Source organism: Oreochromis niloticus, linkage group LG7 (genome assembly GCF_001858045.2).
Source record: "Oreochromis niloticus isolate F11D_XX linkage group LG7, O_niloticus_UMD_NMBU, whole genome shotgun sequence".
Taxonomy (NCBI): domain Eukaryota; kingdom Metazoa; phylum Chordata; class Actinopteri; order Cichliformes; family Cichlidae; genus Oreochromis; species Oreochromis niloticus.
Window position 1 is genome coordinate 15,597,747 of NC_031972.2, and position 18,113 is coordinate 15,615,859.

General features: G+C 39.2%; 1 protein-coding gene across 1 annotated transcript; it reads left to right on the forward strand.

The window, feature by feature from the left end:
* Positions 1-3,714: 3,714 nt before the first annotated feature.
* Positions 3,715-15,405, forward strand: aif1l (allograft inflammatory factor 1-like). The gene is made up of 6 exons (XM_003449596.5): positions 3,715-3,891; positions 4,087-4,148; positions 5,738-5,804; positions 9,968-10,009; positions 10,463-10,625; positions 13,885-15,405. The coding sequence occupies exons 1-6, from the start codon at positions 3,867-3,869 to the stop codon at positions 13,970-13,972; spliced, it is 447 nt and encodes a 148-aa protein (XP_003449644.1). The 5' UTR covers positions 3,715-3,866; the 3' UTR covers positions 13,973-15,405.
* The last annotated feature ends 2,708 nt before the right edge of the window (positions 15,406-18,113 follow it).

Below are 18,113 nucleotides of genomic sequence, written 5' to 3' on the forward strand. Positions count from 1 at the left end.
AATAAGAAACAAATGCAATGATATGAAATTCATGATGTTTGGCAAAACCACTTCTGACATTATCAAAACACATTAAACCAGGAAGACAACAACAAAAAAGCAGGAATTATTAACTGATTATTTGATGAAATCATATAATCCTGTAGCAGTCATTTTAATTTTGATCAGTCATTTAGACAATAAAACATTATAAAAAGGGACTTATGAAGCATCATAAAAACTTTCATGTTTCTTCAACCACAATCCAAAACCAGCTGTTTTGAATAATACTCCATACTGGGTTTTTATCAGCTTATATTTGCTTTTATTTATTTCTGTTTATTTTTATTTTTTTTACTTTAAATGAAAAAACACCATAAATGTATATCTTGCTCTTGTTCTGTTTCTACAAATAACCACTAATTATCTAAATGGTCTAAATGCAGATTGATTCTTTTCAGTTCAGCTGCTGATCATATGTTACAAGAACTGTTCTAACTGCTAATGGGGGATTTTTTTCTGATTATGGTGACATTTGTGTTATACCTTGAAATAAAATTAGCATACTAATATTACAACTTTTATGCAAATTTGTCAGCATTTGATAGACAGTAATTGCACCATAATCGCTCACAATAATTAATTGTATCTAGTTGTCTAGTTTCAGTCATTGCAATGACAGGCAGCGGTCGGTTTTAAATAAATAGTACTGACAGGCCAACAGAAACAGAAATAGAGCACACGAGCATGGAAAATGTGCTACAGAGCAAGTGATTTATATAGCTCTCCATATACTCTGTTATACTCTCTCTGCCATCAAGCATGCATCAGTGGCTTGATATCATAAATAATGTTCAGTGGGAATACATAAATGCATGAATAGCACCAAAACAAACAAATAACATGGCTATGGTGTTGTCATATATCTACAGTGTTTCTAGCAACCGAAAGCTGACCAAAAGAAAAAGGAAAAAAAAAAGAAAAACATAAAAAATAATGACCTGTAACCTGAACTACCCCCCCACCACCACCACCATCATCACCACCATCACCATACATTTCATTTCATTTGTAGGGCCTTGCAAAATTGGCCACAAGGGGGCGACAAATTGCAACGATTATATTTTCTCTGGCCAATGTTTCAGTAGCAACACTGAAAGTTCGAGGAGGAATTTGAAAGTAGAGATTAATTTCTATATTACTGACGATAGAGTTTTATTTGAATTGATCGGCATGAACTGGTGTAACTGGAGAGTATTTTGTTTGAACAGCTCAATAAAAACATAACTAGTCATTCTCTAAGTTTGGATATCTCCTGGGAAGCAATATGAAATTTGGCATAAGGTCAGTATGGGCTATTGAAGGTTGAGGGTTTTTTTTTTTTAATGATTATCTCATTTATCAAGGCTATTTGGATGAAGGTAAATATAATTTGCTGGAAATCTCAGTTCTATTTCACTAGCCACACCCAGGCCTGAACACTGCCAAATATGTTGAATAAAAAACTGTTTAAATTGAACCTGTCTGACAAAGTGAAGAAACAATTAATTAATTAATTAATTAATTAATTAATTAATTTAAAAAACAGAGGAGGGTCAAAGTCATTGTCATCTATTGGTATGGAAAGCATCACAAAGCCATTTCTACAGCTGGGAACAGTTGTGAATATTTTGAGGAGCCTATCAAAAGGGCATTGATGACTACCAAGACGGTAAGAACAGTAACTAATTAACTGAATTAAATAATTAAATAATTAAAAAGTTACAAAATATAACAAAATAGCTTTAATAAATACACAGCTCTGATTATAAATAATCCAGGATATTACACATATTGTCCTTATCATAATAATTTTCTCTATTGAGGATGTGATATTAAGGGTGTGCACTATTGCAGTGTGTACTGTGCCCCAGCATGCAACAGTTACATGCAACATGAGGGTAGCACTGGCCACAACAGACTGGCAAAAGAGCCTTTGCATTATCCGACAGATATTAAAAGACCTCAGCCACCTCAGAAAAATAGAAACAGCTCTGGCCATTCCTGTAGACTGCAGTGGTGTTTTTAGCCCAGTCCAGTTTATTGTCAGTCCTGTGATTGATAGAACCATGAATTCTGCTCCCTATATACCAGAAAATCCTGAAGGAGAATGTGTGGCCATCAGTTCACACCCTGAAGCTCAAGAGCACCTGAGTTATGTCGCAGGACAATGATACAATACACAGCAGCAAGTCCACCTCTGAATGACTCCAAAATAATATTAAAATAAAATAAAAATAAAAGTGTTGGAGTGGCTTAGTTAACATCTAGACTTCAATCAGGTTGAGATTCTTTGGCATGACCTTAAAATTCCTCCACACTGATGCTGTACATCATGTACTTTCATATATAACGTAAGTTGTGTTTTGTATTATGTGTTAGATTTTAGCACATTTGGTGCCTGAATAACATGGTGTGTCAGATCTAACACAACACGTGTTGTTTTGAAAGAAATTTTTTGCTTTTTTGTTTTTTTACACGTGTTAAAATTCACACAAAATTCGTTACACGTGGAACAAAAACACAGCGTCGTTTTTTAACACATCCTGCCTAAGAGTGTAAAGCCTCATCTGATGAAAGGACGGCGAGTCAGATTAAATCAGGGGAGTAAGTGAACATTTTACTGGATCTGCTAAAATCCAGTTTTGCGGAATAATATGTTAATGTAATTTTTTATTTACTATAGAGCGATTGTTTCAAAAAGATGTTTGTATAGATATCTTACCTCAAATGTATTTCTGCACACTTATTTCACCTTTTAATTCATCCCAGTCAGCTTGTTTGCTCAGGTATGGATATTTACCCTTCATTGCCCGTGTATTGTCTTGGTCACGGATTTATTGTGAGCAGATTCCTCAGAGGCCACGTGATGGCGAAGGCGTTCAAGTTTACTCAGCGCATCACTCACTGACGAGAGGAGCGTTTCTGCGTCGTGATACCGGAATGTGGATATTTCACCTTTCAAAATAAGAGCAGATTGTTAATAAAGCAGAAGAAATGTGGCTGTCCCATGTAATGTGCGTGGTGTTTTAAATAGACTCGTAACAATGATGCAGATTGTGCCTATAATATCTCAGTGGGAAGCTTTTGCGTTTGGCAAAATAATACAAAGTAAGGTATTTCACGACCTCACACTGGGCTTTGGAAAACTGGAAGTCATTGATTGATATCTGTTTCATTATTTTAACAACCGATTAAGTAATCAAAATCCGAACATCAACATACGCTAGAACTCTGAAACAACACACAAGAGCTAATTCCTCGGGCCAGGACTCTGCAGTCACACCTACAGGCCAGTGGCTACCCTTTCAGTGATGAAGATGCACACATCCTGGACAGGGAGGAATGCTGGTTTGTGCAGGGATTCAAGGAGGCCATTTAGGTGAAAGGGGAAAGACCATCTCTGAATCGCTGAGGGGGCCTAAGGGTACCTCTTTTACCATCTTACAATGCTGCGATTGCAGTCATGGCAATTTGATCATGAAACTGACCTCAAGGCTCATTGTTAGTCAGTGGTGCTAGTTTCAGTCATTATGCAAATGTGCTGTTTATAAAGTCAGCTGAGACTGAAGAAGTCACTCTCCAGTTCAGTGCGTGACGTTTCTCCCACTGAAAACACTACTTCCAGAAGAGCAGAATCAACTTTCTGGGATTTCAACGTTTTGTTTTGAAAGGACTGATCGGATGTTCCGTTGATGATAGTGTCTGTTTTGACACCGGTGCAGTGAGTGGCCTATTGAGCCCATTCTCTAAGTAGGAGTATCTCCCAGGCGGACAGTTGCGGCAGCCTTCTGGCTCGGAATTTTTTTTTCATTTTCTGGATTTTTACATAACAGATAAATTCCGGGATGCCTTCAAGTAAAAATCTCCAAGGTAATAAATAAAATGGTTACGGACTGCCGTGCCCCCCTTTAGCGGGCATCTGCTTATGTCTGTGGCTAGCTACAGCTTAACGTCAGTCTTTACAATAGAGCATCTCAGGCCGACCGGCTACCGTCCAGGCTAAGCCTGTGTTAGTATTAACCAGCTATTTAATAAAAAATAACCTCACTTTCTTTTGTTTTGCAGGTGGAAAAGCCTTCGGGCTGTTAAAGGACCAGCAAAGGCAAAAATTGGAAGAAATAAACCAGGTACGCGTGTTCTCTTTATTTGCCACGAGCTTCTCTAACGGCACTTCACGGTAATTTGAATTTTAATGAGCTCGCGCACACTTGACTTGGCCTTGGCCTCGGCCTCGTTTTTGAGGATTCGGTGCATTCCCGGTTAACTGTCTCAGGAGTGCGGTGAATAAGAAATCAAAACGCCACTGTCTCGTGTTTTGAAGCTGGCCGTGACCATGCTGTTGATGATGCATTTTTATTGATTCCCCCCCCCGCCACCAACTGCAGGGTCTGCGGGGCACTTGTTGAATGGTTGCATGCTGTCACACAGCTCTGTGCTAAAGGACCGTGAACGTCTCCCTCTGACCTGATTATATCAATGGGGGAAACGTTTAAAACACGTTTCGTGGCGATCTTATTGCCGCTCTGCTCCGTGTGCCGACGGGAAACAGGTGTTACAATGAGCTCTTTGTTTACCACGCTTCGTCAGCCGTAGTAGTCCGCACAGATTGACGAGATGTCTGTATAATCTCTGTTTTCCTCTTCTACTTTGGCAAAATGTACACACATGTATATACATTTTTTTTATTTTTATTTTTTTTTAAAAAGCAGGTCACTTGGGAAGAGGGAGCCTGTGACATTAATGTGCACAGTAGTCCCAGTTTCCACTACTGTGCTTGTATTTATTTGTTCATTAGAGAGATGACCCCTGGTTCCTAAGCGGCTCTGTCTAAAAATATCAGTTATTCTGTGATTAAATCCAGGATTTTCTTTTGTACAGTGACATCCATTTCATTCCGCTGTATTATCATGAGTGCATCTTGTAGTTCCTGATCTCAAATCTCAGCAGTGTTCTGTATTCTATTTCTTTTTTTAAAGGATCGAAAAGTGAGGAACTAATAACATGTGCAAGACATGTAAAGTGACAAGTAAATTTTGTCACAATTCTTCTCGTTTTTCATGACTGAAAACAATATAAAATGAGTATAATTTGCTCATAAATGTAAAGTGTAATCCACATATCTGTATTTCGGTTTAACTGTTCCTTGTAGATTTTCATGACTCATAAAACTGGCATTCCCTTTGTTCACATAACGAAGATGACTAGCAGGACACTTCTGTGTGGGAGATTGCAGTGTGATTCAGCACAGCTGAGTCAGGGATCCCTGATAAAGGTCCAGTCGTGGTGTTTATCCTCTTTACACTTAATTGCAAGCTCGATAGACACACAGAGGTCAGCGCGAAGAACAACGGCACGCTCTGTCATTCTGGCTCTCGCTCTGTTCTGCAAGGATTGTGGATGACTCCCACACGCCATGTTGCATCATTATAATTTCATTACATTAGCTCCCTTCGGGCAGCTTTATACCCTTGCGAGGTGTTCCACTTAATGAACGCAGTGGTAAGTAACAACAGTAAAGGGAGTCATTGCTCTCCAGTTCAAAATTTGGACAGGACGCAGTCAGATTTGGTGTGCTGAAAGTTTTCTGTTTGTGTGTGGGGAATGCGTTGGAATCTGACAAGGAAGATATAAAAGTAGTCTCAGTTTCATCCAAACTTGTGAAACCTGTATTTGATGACCAGCTTTACTTTTGTTTTACCCCCTTCCTTTTTCTCAGGAGTACCTGGAAGACCAGAAATACAGTGATGAAGAAGACCTGGCTGAAAAGTTGGAAGGTTTCAAAAGTAAGCAAATCCAGCCCTTCCTTCAGCTGATGGCTATCTGCGGTGGTGTGGCTGGGGCTTTTCCTGGCTTTTGTCTTAGCCTAAATATTTGTTTGTTTGGCAGGCTACACACACACACACTTCACTTTACTCTTCAGCATTTTGTTTTTCTCTGTGGGAAAGACAGATTGCAGTGATTTCTAAAACATTTGTAAGGCCAAGTCCTCAGTGGCCTGGTAGGAATGTGCCGGGGCGTGACTCTGCTTGTTGTTGCAATATTCAGAGCTTTCCTGGGTAAACTCCTGGCTCCTGGGAACGGGAATAAAAACATTGATACTTGCTGAATACGGGAGTAAGGGTTGCACAATTTAGAAAAGGAATCCTTCCCCATTCCACAGATATTGCATTTACATTTAAGGCATGTAGATTTTTTTTTTTTTTCTTTTTTTACAGTCTGTTTGAGTTTTTTATCGGTTTCACCCCAGACCAAAACACCAGTTTATTGCAAAAAGCAGCATAAGTATTGAAATGAAGAAGAAAAAAAAAATGCTCCAGTGTCCTACTTACATTGCATGCTTGCTGGAGGAAATGGAGCAGTAATATATAAACAGAAATGGGACCAAGCACCCGGGTCCTGGGAGGTTTGCTGGATTTTTTTTTTTCCTTCCCCCCTCCTGTCTTTTCCACATTGTCCCAGAGGCTTAAAGGTCACACTGCTTTTAACTACCAGTCAGATCGACTCACTGCAGCCCAGCACATGGAACAAAAAAACAAGATAAAATGTAGTCATATTTTATTTCAACATTTACATAAAACCAAAAGAAAGTTGTTGTTTTTTTTTAATTAATTTTGGATATTCAGATGACTCTGATGTTTTCATTGATTTGTTTGGTTTTTGGACACTTGTTACTACTTTCATGTTTGAATGTAGTTATTCCTGTCAATTAGTCACTAGATTAATTTAATCAGCCACAGAGTACTCATGTTACTGGCCTTATTAGCATAAATTAAATATAAAAAAAACATGGAAATATAGTGTGTGAAACATATTAAATCACATTAACAAAGTTACTTTACAGAAATAAGTTTTGGAGCTGACCAATGTGTGCTTTCCTATATTAATATGATTTCTTAAAATAGAGCTGTTTCAACTGGTGATTTCAGCACTCTAACTAATTAGGAATAACACTAATAAGCCTCATGCTCTGAGCAATTACCACTGTGAAAAAATTTTTTTTTCTGTTTTAATGAAAAATTAAGTTTTAGACCCAGAGTTTGGATGGGGACAATTTTTAGACCAAATATATTAAAAAGTGTTGATTCTATTATGCTCACACTCTCAAGCATTGTACATACATACATTGTACTCATCGGTACAGGTCTTTTATCCTTCTAACAGCAGCGGTTATCCAACAAATGAGTATTTGGTCAAATAAGACCGTATCAACAAACCAGTCCACTAATCAACCTGGAGAATACAGCCCTAGCTACTTCAGCCCTAGGGATTCACCGATGCAACTCCTGCCATGTCCAATACATACCAGTATCAGTGGTGAATCATCAGTACACACATTCATACCTAAGAACCCTGTCTAACATTTGTGAACACACTGCTGTGGAGAAGTGTCCAGGGAAACTTGGAGTTTAGTATCTTGAAGACTGGAGTAGCTAGGGAATCAATCCATCAGTCAGACCCTCTCTACCCCCTGAACCACTGCTGCCCATAATGAAGCCCAAAGAGGACAGAATGCATCAACCTGTGTCTGAGTTTTTCACTCCCATTAACTCACTTGATTACATTTAAAGAGTTTAAATAAAACAAACTTTTGCAACCACAAATTCTGTTTGCTTGCCTGGTAATTGCGGCCACTTGGCAAAGTAAACACAGATTAATCTGGGACTAAAATGAAAAGATGGGCCTGATAATCAACTACAGATTGAGCTAAAGTATATAGCCTGTATTTGCTTAGAATTAGCCATTAGCAGTTCCCCTTTCTAAACTAATTGTGAAAATATAGAAAAACGAGCATTGTACCTCTGCTTAGAGTTCCACAGGTGGTAGTTGTTTTGTTTTTCCAACACTCTCAGACAAATCAAAAAGAAAACTGAGGTCATGTTTTTTTTTGTTTTGACTAAACAGAAGCTAATTGACGGTGCCATCTGCCCTGGGGGTTAGGGTCTTTTAAAGTGATGGGAAATCTTTGTGTTTATATGTTGGCCAAAGTGGCAGAGGAAGTCAGTGAGGTCACTGTCCATTGCAGCTGTTTTATCAGCAAGCCACCCTCCTTTTTTAAAAATGGAAAATCCCTTTGGATGAGCTGACTAAGTGGGTGGTAGACAAACAAACAACTTTGACTGAATCAAACTTACACTTCAGACCTCCTTATGAATGTTAGAGAAAAGTAGAAAGTAAAGTATATTTAAGGCTTTGTTGAGACTTTGATGCCATTTATTTTCTAGCATCACTTTCTAAAAGAATTTAGGTCAGGAGGAGCAACTGAAGACTTGAGTTTTGTGCAGTTGAGCCATTTTCTGTGGCTGCAGATGATCAACAGGCTGCACTACGACAAGTGGTCCACTCAAAAACTGCTGTGTGTGTGTGCATGCATGTGTGTGCGGAGGCCCACTCCTCAGAGTTTACGAACAGGGTCAGCATTGTCCCGTCCCACTCCCCACGGGTTCACACAGTTAACAGTACCCTCTCTCTGTCCCTCCCAATACACACACACAGACCTCCCATTGTGGTACAGAAATAGCAAGTGTAATCTGACTAAAGTGCTCTTCCAGCAAAAAGGGAACAGAAATTCAGGCATAAGCGGAAAAACGTCCGCTTCCGAAGAAGCAGTCACTTCATTGATGTTGTGCTTTTATCAGTGAATGCAAATCCAGTTGCTAATAATTACTGTTTATTCTTAAGCCTGTCTGTAGTTAAAACCACTTAGATTCAATGATATACCAAAAGTAATCTTTAGGCCAATTCATTCCATCCCAGTTTAGAAATGAAAGCTTGAAAACATGCAACAATCTTTTTCAGTTCCATGTTTTAAAATGTGTGAATTGTTTTCTTTTGGTATGACACAGCAAAGTGTTTTTTTTTCCAATAGGAAAAAAAGAAGAAAAGAAGTGTCTGAATTATCAGTGATGAAAGTCATGACTTGTTTTAGTCCTAGATGAGATTTTCATGCCCCTGTAAGAGCTGCGGCTGGAGGCGTTATGTTTTCATGCTGTCCCTCCATCTGTCCCATTCTCACAATTGTGATATCTCCTGAGGGATTTCTCGCAGAATTGACCCAATAGTTCACTTAGACTCAAGAAAAACCAATTAGATTTCAATTCAGATTTCAATTTTATATTCAGAGGTCATAGGTCAGCTACCTCATGATGTCACAATGTTGCCAAAACTGTCAACTTTTCAGATCTTTATTCACCATCATAGCTGCAGAGATTGTGTCCCTAATTGATATTTTGAAGGATGCTAAATTGATGATACTAGATTATTCCCCCTAAAGTTTTCACTGCATATAAGATTTTGCCTCCAAGAATTGATGGTAAATGTTGCTCTATGCTCATTTTAAAAAACAAATTTGTAACATGTGGTCTCGCATAAATACCAAGTTGTTTTTTTTCTTTAGCTGAAACCACTAATTAATGAGGAGTTATTAAGGAAGTGTTTTCAATAATGACAAAGTGTTAGTGTCTTGAATGTTCAGTAATTACATCTTTTGTTTTGTTACAGTGAAATGAGTATAGAGTGTGTTTGTTTGCAGCCCATGAACTGTCTGCATGCTGCTATGCTTGGTGATTTAGGGTCCAAACATCTTTCTTTTCACTCTGTTTAAACTTAAAGTACTATTTTAACTTCCTGACCTTCTGACTCTTAATCTGCCTGCCACGGCTCCCTGCAGCTGCCAGATTGCCTGCTTCCTGCTCAGAGATGTGGGAAAACACACATACAAAAACCCACCTGTCATCATCAGCTGTTTGTGTCTTTGCTAGGTCAGCTGTCAGCACAGTGTAAGATGTTGAGATCACTGGGCAGAGTGTGTTAACTGTTTTGCTGACATGTAATATGCTCTCTGGAGGTTGGTGCTTGTTAGTGTGTTGTACTGTGAGGTGTGGATGTGTGGGGGGGATGGGGAATGAACTACCACTGTTGGTAATAATCTCCTGTGCTCGTTTTGCAGATAAATATGCTGAGTTTGACCTGAACGACCAAGGAGAGATTGGTGAGTAATAAAAAAACAACCCAGATAACAACTGTCGCTCAAACCCATGTTGACATTAGGGAACAGTAATTAATACTGTGTGTGTGTTGTCTGCCCCCAGTGAGCGCAGGATTTGAACAGGCTCATGTTTCTTTGTAGTGTGCAGCATGTAAAGTGAGACTGTACTGTCCATTGTTGTGGAAGTTTTTGAACAGGTGTGGGGCCAACTGTAGTGTTTGGATTTGTTAGCGGCTCCTAAAACAAGCTCCTGTATGTCCTATAAAACTTGCCCAGTCAGCGTAATATCTCTGAATATTAGCCCCTATTCAGTTTTCTGGTCTCTGCACAATTAATATTAGATTTCCATAATAGTTTTTTCCTTCATATTATTGTGGAACAGAAAGACTTGCACTTAAATAAATAGGTAAGCGATTTACCTTTTCCTGCTAATCATGGATCTATTTGTCAACTCAGATCTGATGGGTCTCAAGCGGATGATGGAGAAGCTAGGAGTGCCCAAGACCCACTTGGAGTTGAAAAAAATGATTGTGGAGGTGACGGGTGGCAGTAGCAACACCATCAACTACAGGGACTTTGTCAAGATGATGCTCGGCAAGCGCTCAGCTGTGCTCAAATTGTAAGTAAACCCTTTTAGTGTGTGTGCATGTGTGTTTGTTTGGGGGTTTTTTTGTTTTTTTTTGTTTTGTTTTTTAACATTGATATTTTGTTTAATGTACGACTGTGTGCTGGTTAATTGCTTGTGTTCACATGTCTAATAGGGAGGATATGTGTTGTGTGCTGTGTCAGCCAGTCGCTTCCTTAAACAGCAGGGGGTTCAGGGATGACAAGGGATGATGTCACAGCCCACATGCTGCACTGGCTGTTAATCAGCATGATAACAAAACCCATCTCTGTAGACTATCCATAGTCAGCTCCTCTGTAGTGGGGATCCTAATCTTAGGGTACTGAGCATAGGCTGATTAACCACTTATGGTTGCATAGGCCTGACAAAGCCACCAAAATTTATCATACTGTGTCAGTAAAATGTACCTTTTACAATAGAGATGGTGTCTATAGAATATGTAATTATAACTTTTTCATGTTTCCCAATGGATAAAGTGATATTTGCACCTGTTTTTAAATGGGTTAATGTAGCCAGTGTAAGCCTTTTAAAGCAGCCTTGCACTAGGTCAACCTACAGGAGCCAGAGCCTGTAATGGCTGCTGCGTGTCAGCTCTGCTAGGCTAAGCTGGCTGGACCCTTTAGCAGACAAATCTTATAATCCTGAAAAACAGCAAGCAGAGAATATGCATAGCATTTCCTCCTTGGCACTCAAATGTTGTTCAAAAGTGTATCCCATAATCCCACAGCTGCTATTTATAAAGGTTTAAATCCCTTCCTGTTTCTCTTGTCTGCTTGCTGATATTCTAGTAAGACTGTTGTTGCATCCAGAAATAAAGTTGATCATTATCAGTATTTGGCTACATTTTCTAATATATGTAATACATGCATATTTCTTGTTCTGCAGAAAAATGAAATTATCATCTGTATGGTTAACTGCCTTTAGTTTGGTTCTTTGTAGTATGTGTGTTTGGTTTTCTTTGGTTTTCTTTTTTCCAACTTCAAATGGCAACCTACTGGACCTGCTGATAACAGCAAAGGTCTACAAGGCCTCTCATGTGTTTTTGGTCTCAAAGGATATAAGAGGGAGAAGCAGAGGCCACAGAACGGCTTTAGAATGGTGTTATTCAAAGCATTTGGCAGGACAATAATTGATTTTAGTTGTAATTAGAGGGCAATGAATGAGACCAAGCTCCGCGACTGGGCTCAGTTAGTGTTAGTGCAGTGCACAAGTACAAAAGAAAACAGTCATAATTTGTTAGACCAAGATTTTGATTGACAAATGAGCCGTGTGGTGATTTGTTAAAGGTCTTGCAGGAGAGCAGCAAAGGAGACATTGCTCTTTGAAGAGATAAGTGTAATGGTGTCTTTATCAGATAATAAAGTCACACTGATTAAACAACACACATAGATGCCATAACATTAAACAGAGTCTGTTCAGTGTTATTGCAGCTGGTCTGGCTGCACAGGCATCAAAGTCCACGTGAGTCGCTCCCTTTGAAACTATTGACCATCTGCTATTAAGATTTCCCACCTCAACCCCTTTTAAAATATGCTTTATGCTTTCCTTACTTTTCCACATCTGTGCGCTAAAACAAAAATACAGATGTGTGCTCATCTCTGTAAAAATCACACATCCTTATGGTGACAGAACATGATGCCCACAATGGTCATAAAAACCCCTTAGTTCAATCTGTACTTTGATGAATATTAGTGGTGACGGGTAGAATAGCAGACAAGTCATAGGTGTGAAGAAAAATGAGTGAGAGTAGTGGTCAGAGGGATGTGCCAGAGTTTGAGTTGCTGAGTGCCTGTTTCATCACTGGGATCATTACTCCTTATGAGCTTACTGGAGCTTTGCAGAGTTTTCCAAAAAAGGAAGTTAAAGGCAGGCATTTGCTCTGAATAGCTCTTGTCAGATCACTCACTCTGCTGTGTCCAGTCTAAACCACTGTTGCCCTCTGTCCTTTTGTGGTTTCCTTTCATTCCATTCCTTTCACTTATTGCTCAGCTGCTTCTTGCCTGACTGCTACATCCTGTGTCTACTGTCAGTCTTTTTAATTTACGTCTAAATTAATATTTTACAGTCTTTATGCCTCTCTCCGTGGTGCTGAAGGAAACATGCCAAGGCACTATATTAGGGTCTTGCTAGTACTGTTTTGCCTTGAGAATTGTCCTAATTCTTCATTTCACAGATTCAGCAAGGTGCAGAATAATTCCTCAGATTTAGCTCCATATTGACATGATAGCATCACGTAGTTGCGGTAGATTTGCCAGTTGCACATCTTTGGTGTGACTCTTTCATTTTACCACATCCCAATGCTCTATTGGATTGAGATCTGGTGATTTTGGTGGTCACACTGAACTTGCTGTCATGTTCAAAAACCCAGTTTGATATGATTTGAGCTTTGACATGAAAGATTATCTTGTCTTCAGAAGATGTGTGGTTATAAAGGGATGGAGTTGGTCAGCAACAATACTGTGAGGTTTTAAAAGATGCTCAGGTGGTGCTAATGGGTCCAAAGGTTGTGATGAACATGTTTCCCACACCTTTGCATCACCACCAGCCTAAACTGTTGACACAGGGTGGAGTTATGCTTTTATGGGCAAATGTCGAAGAAACCAACAGACCGGGCAGCATTTATCCAAACTTCTGTCTGGTTTTGGTGAGTCTGTGTCAATTGTTGCCTCAGTTTCCAGTTCTTAGCTGATAGGAGTGGTCTTCTAATGCTGTAGCACATATGGTTCAAGGTTTGCCTTGTTGTGCATTCAGGGATGTTCTTCTGTATTATTCTTTGTTTGTTAAAGTGGTTATTGGTGTTGCTGTGGGCTTCCTATCAGCTTAAAGCAATCTGGCTATATTCCTCTTATATTAACAACAGATTTTCATCAACATTTATTGGATATTTTCTTTCAGACCATTCTTTGTAAATCCTACAGATAGTTGTGTGGGAAAATCCCAGTAGATCAGCCTTTAAAAGTGAGCTACTCAGACCAGCCCATCTGGGACCAACAACCTGTCATGTTCACACTCTCTTAAATCACCTTTGTTTCCCATTCTGAGGCTGGGTTTGAACTTCAGATAGCCGTCTTGGTCATATTTACATGTGTAATTGCATTGAGTTGCAATTACGCATGGTGACAATGATGTAAATACTGCTCTGCTGGCCCTGTGATGGACATATAGAGGGTGCAACTTGCCTGCTGGAATACGCTCAAATTAACATTAAATGGAGATATTGTGTTAACCGCCCATGACTCATCTCTCTCCACAGAGTTTTGGTTTTTGAAGACAAAGCCAATGGCTCTCCCTGCAAGCCGGCCGGACCACCTCCAAAGCGGGACATCGCCAGCCTTCCTTAAGTGTTAGGCCTCCATGCTGCTAAAGGAGCAGAGGGACCATCAATAGCTATGTGGAATAATGTGGAGTGTCGTATTCATGTGGGACCAGTGATCAAGAACGTCATTTTGTGAATATATGTGTGTGAGGTTTCTGTTTGAAAGACTGAGCCCAAAACTCACTAAAATTGTTTGACTGTGAATATTTTTATTCCTCTTTTTTCCCTCCTATAATTAAAATGTAGCAGTGATATTGGTAACTTGTAATCAGCTTGATAAATTACATTTTGTAGTGTGTGTTTCATGGTTGCATTTTAAGGGAAGACTCAAAATTCTCCAGAGGTCCCTTTTGCTTCCACGGTTTTTCCTTTTTTTGTTTTTTTTTGACACATTGATTCTAATGATTTAGAGCAGTATGCTTTTGGAAAAGCACAAGGAAAATGAACAGTTTATTCCAACACATTTTTGCACTCTTCTTAGCTGTCTTTCATGCATTCCTGCCAGGCTTATCTTGGTCAACATCTTTGCTTCAGATCAGATGCCAGAGATTTCAAGCCCTGCCCACTTCCTCTGGGTCTAAAGCCCCTTTTGAGTCAAAGTACTGATCTGGAATGAGTAACCACGTTATCATTCCCACTTTATGATATCAAAGAAAACACTGGCATACATGTGTGTACTTGCTGTACTTTGTGAGTCACAATGTTAGTAAAAGGATAAGGCATGTTGTTGACTTTCAGTGTCCTTATGTGGCTTGAAAAGCAGTAAATATGACTCGATTTAGAACCGCTAGTCCAAGTTTGATTTACAGGCACGCAAGCAGAACAGATGTACATATTATACTACACATAGTACAATCATATTATTTCCAAGTGCCTCAACATGCAGATACTGTAGAGCTTACACAGTTTGGAGGAGGGAGTGCACACTAGTGTTCAGTTCAAGCAGTCCTTTTAGCGTACGAATTCAAGAAAACCGTGAGATGCTATCATTTAGTGTTTGGTGAGAGTTTTAATGATGTTTGTTGAAGTGTCTGATGTATTTTTTGTTACTGGTTTCCACAATATTCCGAGTGAGTGAGGTTCACATATGGATTTTTTTTTTTTCTGTTCTTTTTTTTTTCCTTTTCTAACCTTTATTTTGTATGCCACTGAAAAAATGTAACCTGATATTGGGTTATTTGTCTTTGTCGAGTTGTCTTGTTCCATAAGCCAGCCATTTATCTCTAACATGGTTTCTTCTCCTACATGTTAAGTAATTTATGACTGTGTTTGTCTCCCCAGTATAAATGTTCTTTTAACAAACACTATTTACTGTGGAATTGGTACTTTGACACATAACATGTTTTAACACCATTATTATACTGTCTTTCGTCTGGTGGTTATTTTACATATTTAGTGTTGTTAAGATACACATTGTTTTGCTGACACCAAAGCAATTAAAAGTCTTCTTACACTGGGTACAAGTGTTGAGTTGTTCACTGTGGCAAAACTTGTCTTTAAGTGGTAAGATTTTAGGGTTAGCAAGTTTCAGATGGTTAGTTTTGTAAGTATTTGAACAGTGATATAGTTTTTGTAACTTGGCCTTTGTACAGGAGCCCAGTGGATTTTTAAATCAAACATTGAAGTGATTTAAGTGCTGACTTCTAGCTTAAATTAAAATGGTTCAAAAGTATTGCATTAACCACTTTTACATCTGAATCATAGCACATCATTTGTCAAAAAGTGGAGGCAATGTCATGCATGTATGGCTGCCAGTGTAACTACAGTTTACTGATGATGTGAATGCTGATAAAACCACCAAGATGAAACCTGAAGTGTATCGGGCTATAACATCTGCTCAGATTCAGCTAAATGTTGCGAAGCAGATCAGAAAGCAATGCTTGTTTCTCATCACAAAGAAATGAGATATTCAGGGGTCAAGTCAGCCCAACATTTGCTTGCTTTTCATTTACTGAAATAAAACCGAAGGCAGAGAGACCCCCAAAGGAACAGAAACTGAAGGTGTAACATATCAAGAGAGGAAACCATCATTTAAGTATGTCAGTGGTTTCAAGGCTATAAGCAATAATTGACTGCAAAAGTGAGTCAGGCGGAGGCCCTGGTGGTACTTTCTCCAGCTATCAAGGTTTGGCTTTTGGGACATGTCTTCTGAATCTGAGCTAGTGGATGAGGTTGAGAGACACCGGCTAGTCGCCTCACCTCATTGCATGGCTTGGATTCTCATAGAGAGAGGCTGGACTCCAATCTGGATTTGCCCTCAGTGAGAGGTGGCGGGCAGGGGAAGGTGTCCTTGTATCCTTTCAGTTTGCTGCCTGTAAGTTGAAACCTGGCTGTACGCTGGGAAAGTATAGCAAAGGCCCCCATCTCCATAACTCCCACCTCAACAGCATTCAGAGGGAGGTTGGGGACATTATTATAATATTAAACATTATTTTAGATTGTCCAACTACTTTTGAGTCTCTGGAAATTGAATGCTATGTAGAAACATGGCTGTAATTCCTAAACAATTTTGTGAAACTGCTTGAATTACAGATGAAAGTCTGCACTTTGGATTGGAGTCTAGCAACAGAGATTTCACTTGATAAATAGTAATTTTATCTCGTTACAGTATATTCAAAGGTGAGTGTCCTTGAATGGCACCACAGTCATAAAGATTGGCAGACCATTGAAGTGGGAATCCTTATGTTAGATTACAGCACATCCTTTGTCTTAGTGCTGACAAATGCAGAAAAAGGTGATATATTGTCTAATTTGGAGGTATCCATGTCCATATTGCATGGACACACACACACACACACACACACACACACACACACAAAGTTAAGTGTGTTACTGTGAGAGAATCTGGGCGTACACACTATGTTGGGTCATTGTCTCGGTGCATTAGGCTACTTGTTTTTCCTCACAAGCTTTTTGTGTTGCTTGTTTTCACGAACAGGTAAAATAATGTGAGCATTAACAGTCCCTTAAACTGGTCTGAATGTGTTGTGCTCTCTGTATGAAATGCGAGGCCCATTCACTTTCCTTGTTAGGTGGGAGAGCAGCTGCCTGCGTGCGGAACAGAGTAGAGGATAATGAGCAATACTTTAACAAGCATGCAAACAGGCGGGCCCAGTAGGATTATAATAAGCCTGTCTGTAATTAAAATGATAACCACTGTTGCATGTAATAAACTGTCAGGAGCTTATGGTAGCATAGTGGAGGAAGATGAATTTGCTGGCACTGCTTGGTTTCTCTTTAAAGACACCGATCCGCAGGCCCATATTCGGTCTTCAACAACAAAACTATTTTTTGCCACTTTTTGTTGCACGCCATAATTCATTCTGCCTTAGCCGTGCGTTTATGAGATTTAGGGGACTGCAGGGCAGCATATAGCAGCGTATTCGTCATCTGTCTCCTTACCAGATCCTGCACAGACATCGCCATCTATTGGACAGTCGAAGTTATGGCATGGTTTCTCTCCTTTATTGGTAAAAACGAAATGTAAAAGTGAAACGTGAAAAATAAAAAGGGGATAACTGGTGGTATAAAAGCAAAGTCACATAAAGGCTGTAATGAACCAATAGACTGTCACTAAGTAAACATTCATAGAAATACACTTATGAAAATAGAAACATTCAGCTTTTGGGAAACTTGGTTAGCTGCTCTGCTTTCTTAGTACTTTTCCCGCTGGAACCACATTATAAATCTGACATGTTGTTCAAGTATTGTTATTAATTCAATAACAACTTTTTTTTTTTTTTTTGCATTTAGCATCTGCGGTTCCTTGCCGTCTCTGGTTGATCCCTTTAATTGTCACGTGGACACGTAAGCCACTTTGGCATATGACATAACTAACTACACAACTAAATGTGTTTATTGTATATATGTCTTTTTCATTAAGCTGCCACAATCATCTGGATGACATTTAAGTTTGCTATGGTGTGAACTGTGACTAGAGCCCCAACGATTTATCATCAGACTGATATTTTCAGTCGATATTATCTATTATCATCTAGCATTTATAATGACTTTATAATGAAATATTAAAAAGTGAAGAAGAGACGGGAGAAACACTCTTCAACCATGTTATGGATGTTGGTGTTTTACACTTTATGTCCAGCAGAGGGCACTCTGCAACTTCTCTGTTGACAACTCACCTTTGGATCGTTACAAATACAACCAGC

What these genes read in the sequence shown, in the direction of transcription:
- aif1l (XM_003449596.5), top strand. Translation starts at nt 3,867, where the DNA reads ATGCCTTCAAGTAAAAATCTCCAAG. An exon ending in AATTGGAAGAAATAAACCAG is followed by an intron (nt 4,149 to 5,737) that starts GTACGCGTGTTC and finishes CCTTTTTCTCAG; the next exon opens with GAGTACCTGGAAGACCAGAA. An exon ending in AAAGTTGGAAGGTTTCAAAA is followed by an intron (nt 5,805 to 9,967) that starts GTAAGCAAATCC and finishes CTCGTTTTGCAG; the next exon opens with ATAAATATGCTGAGTTTGAC.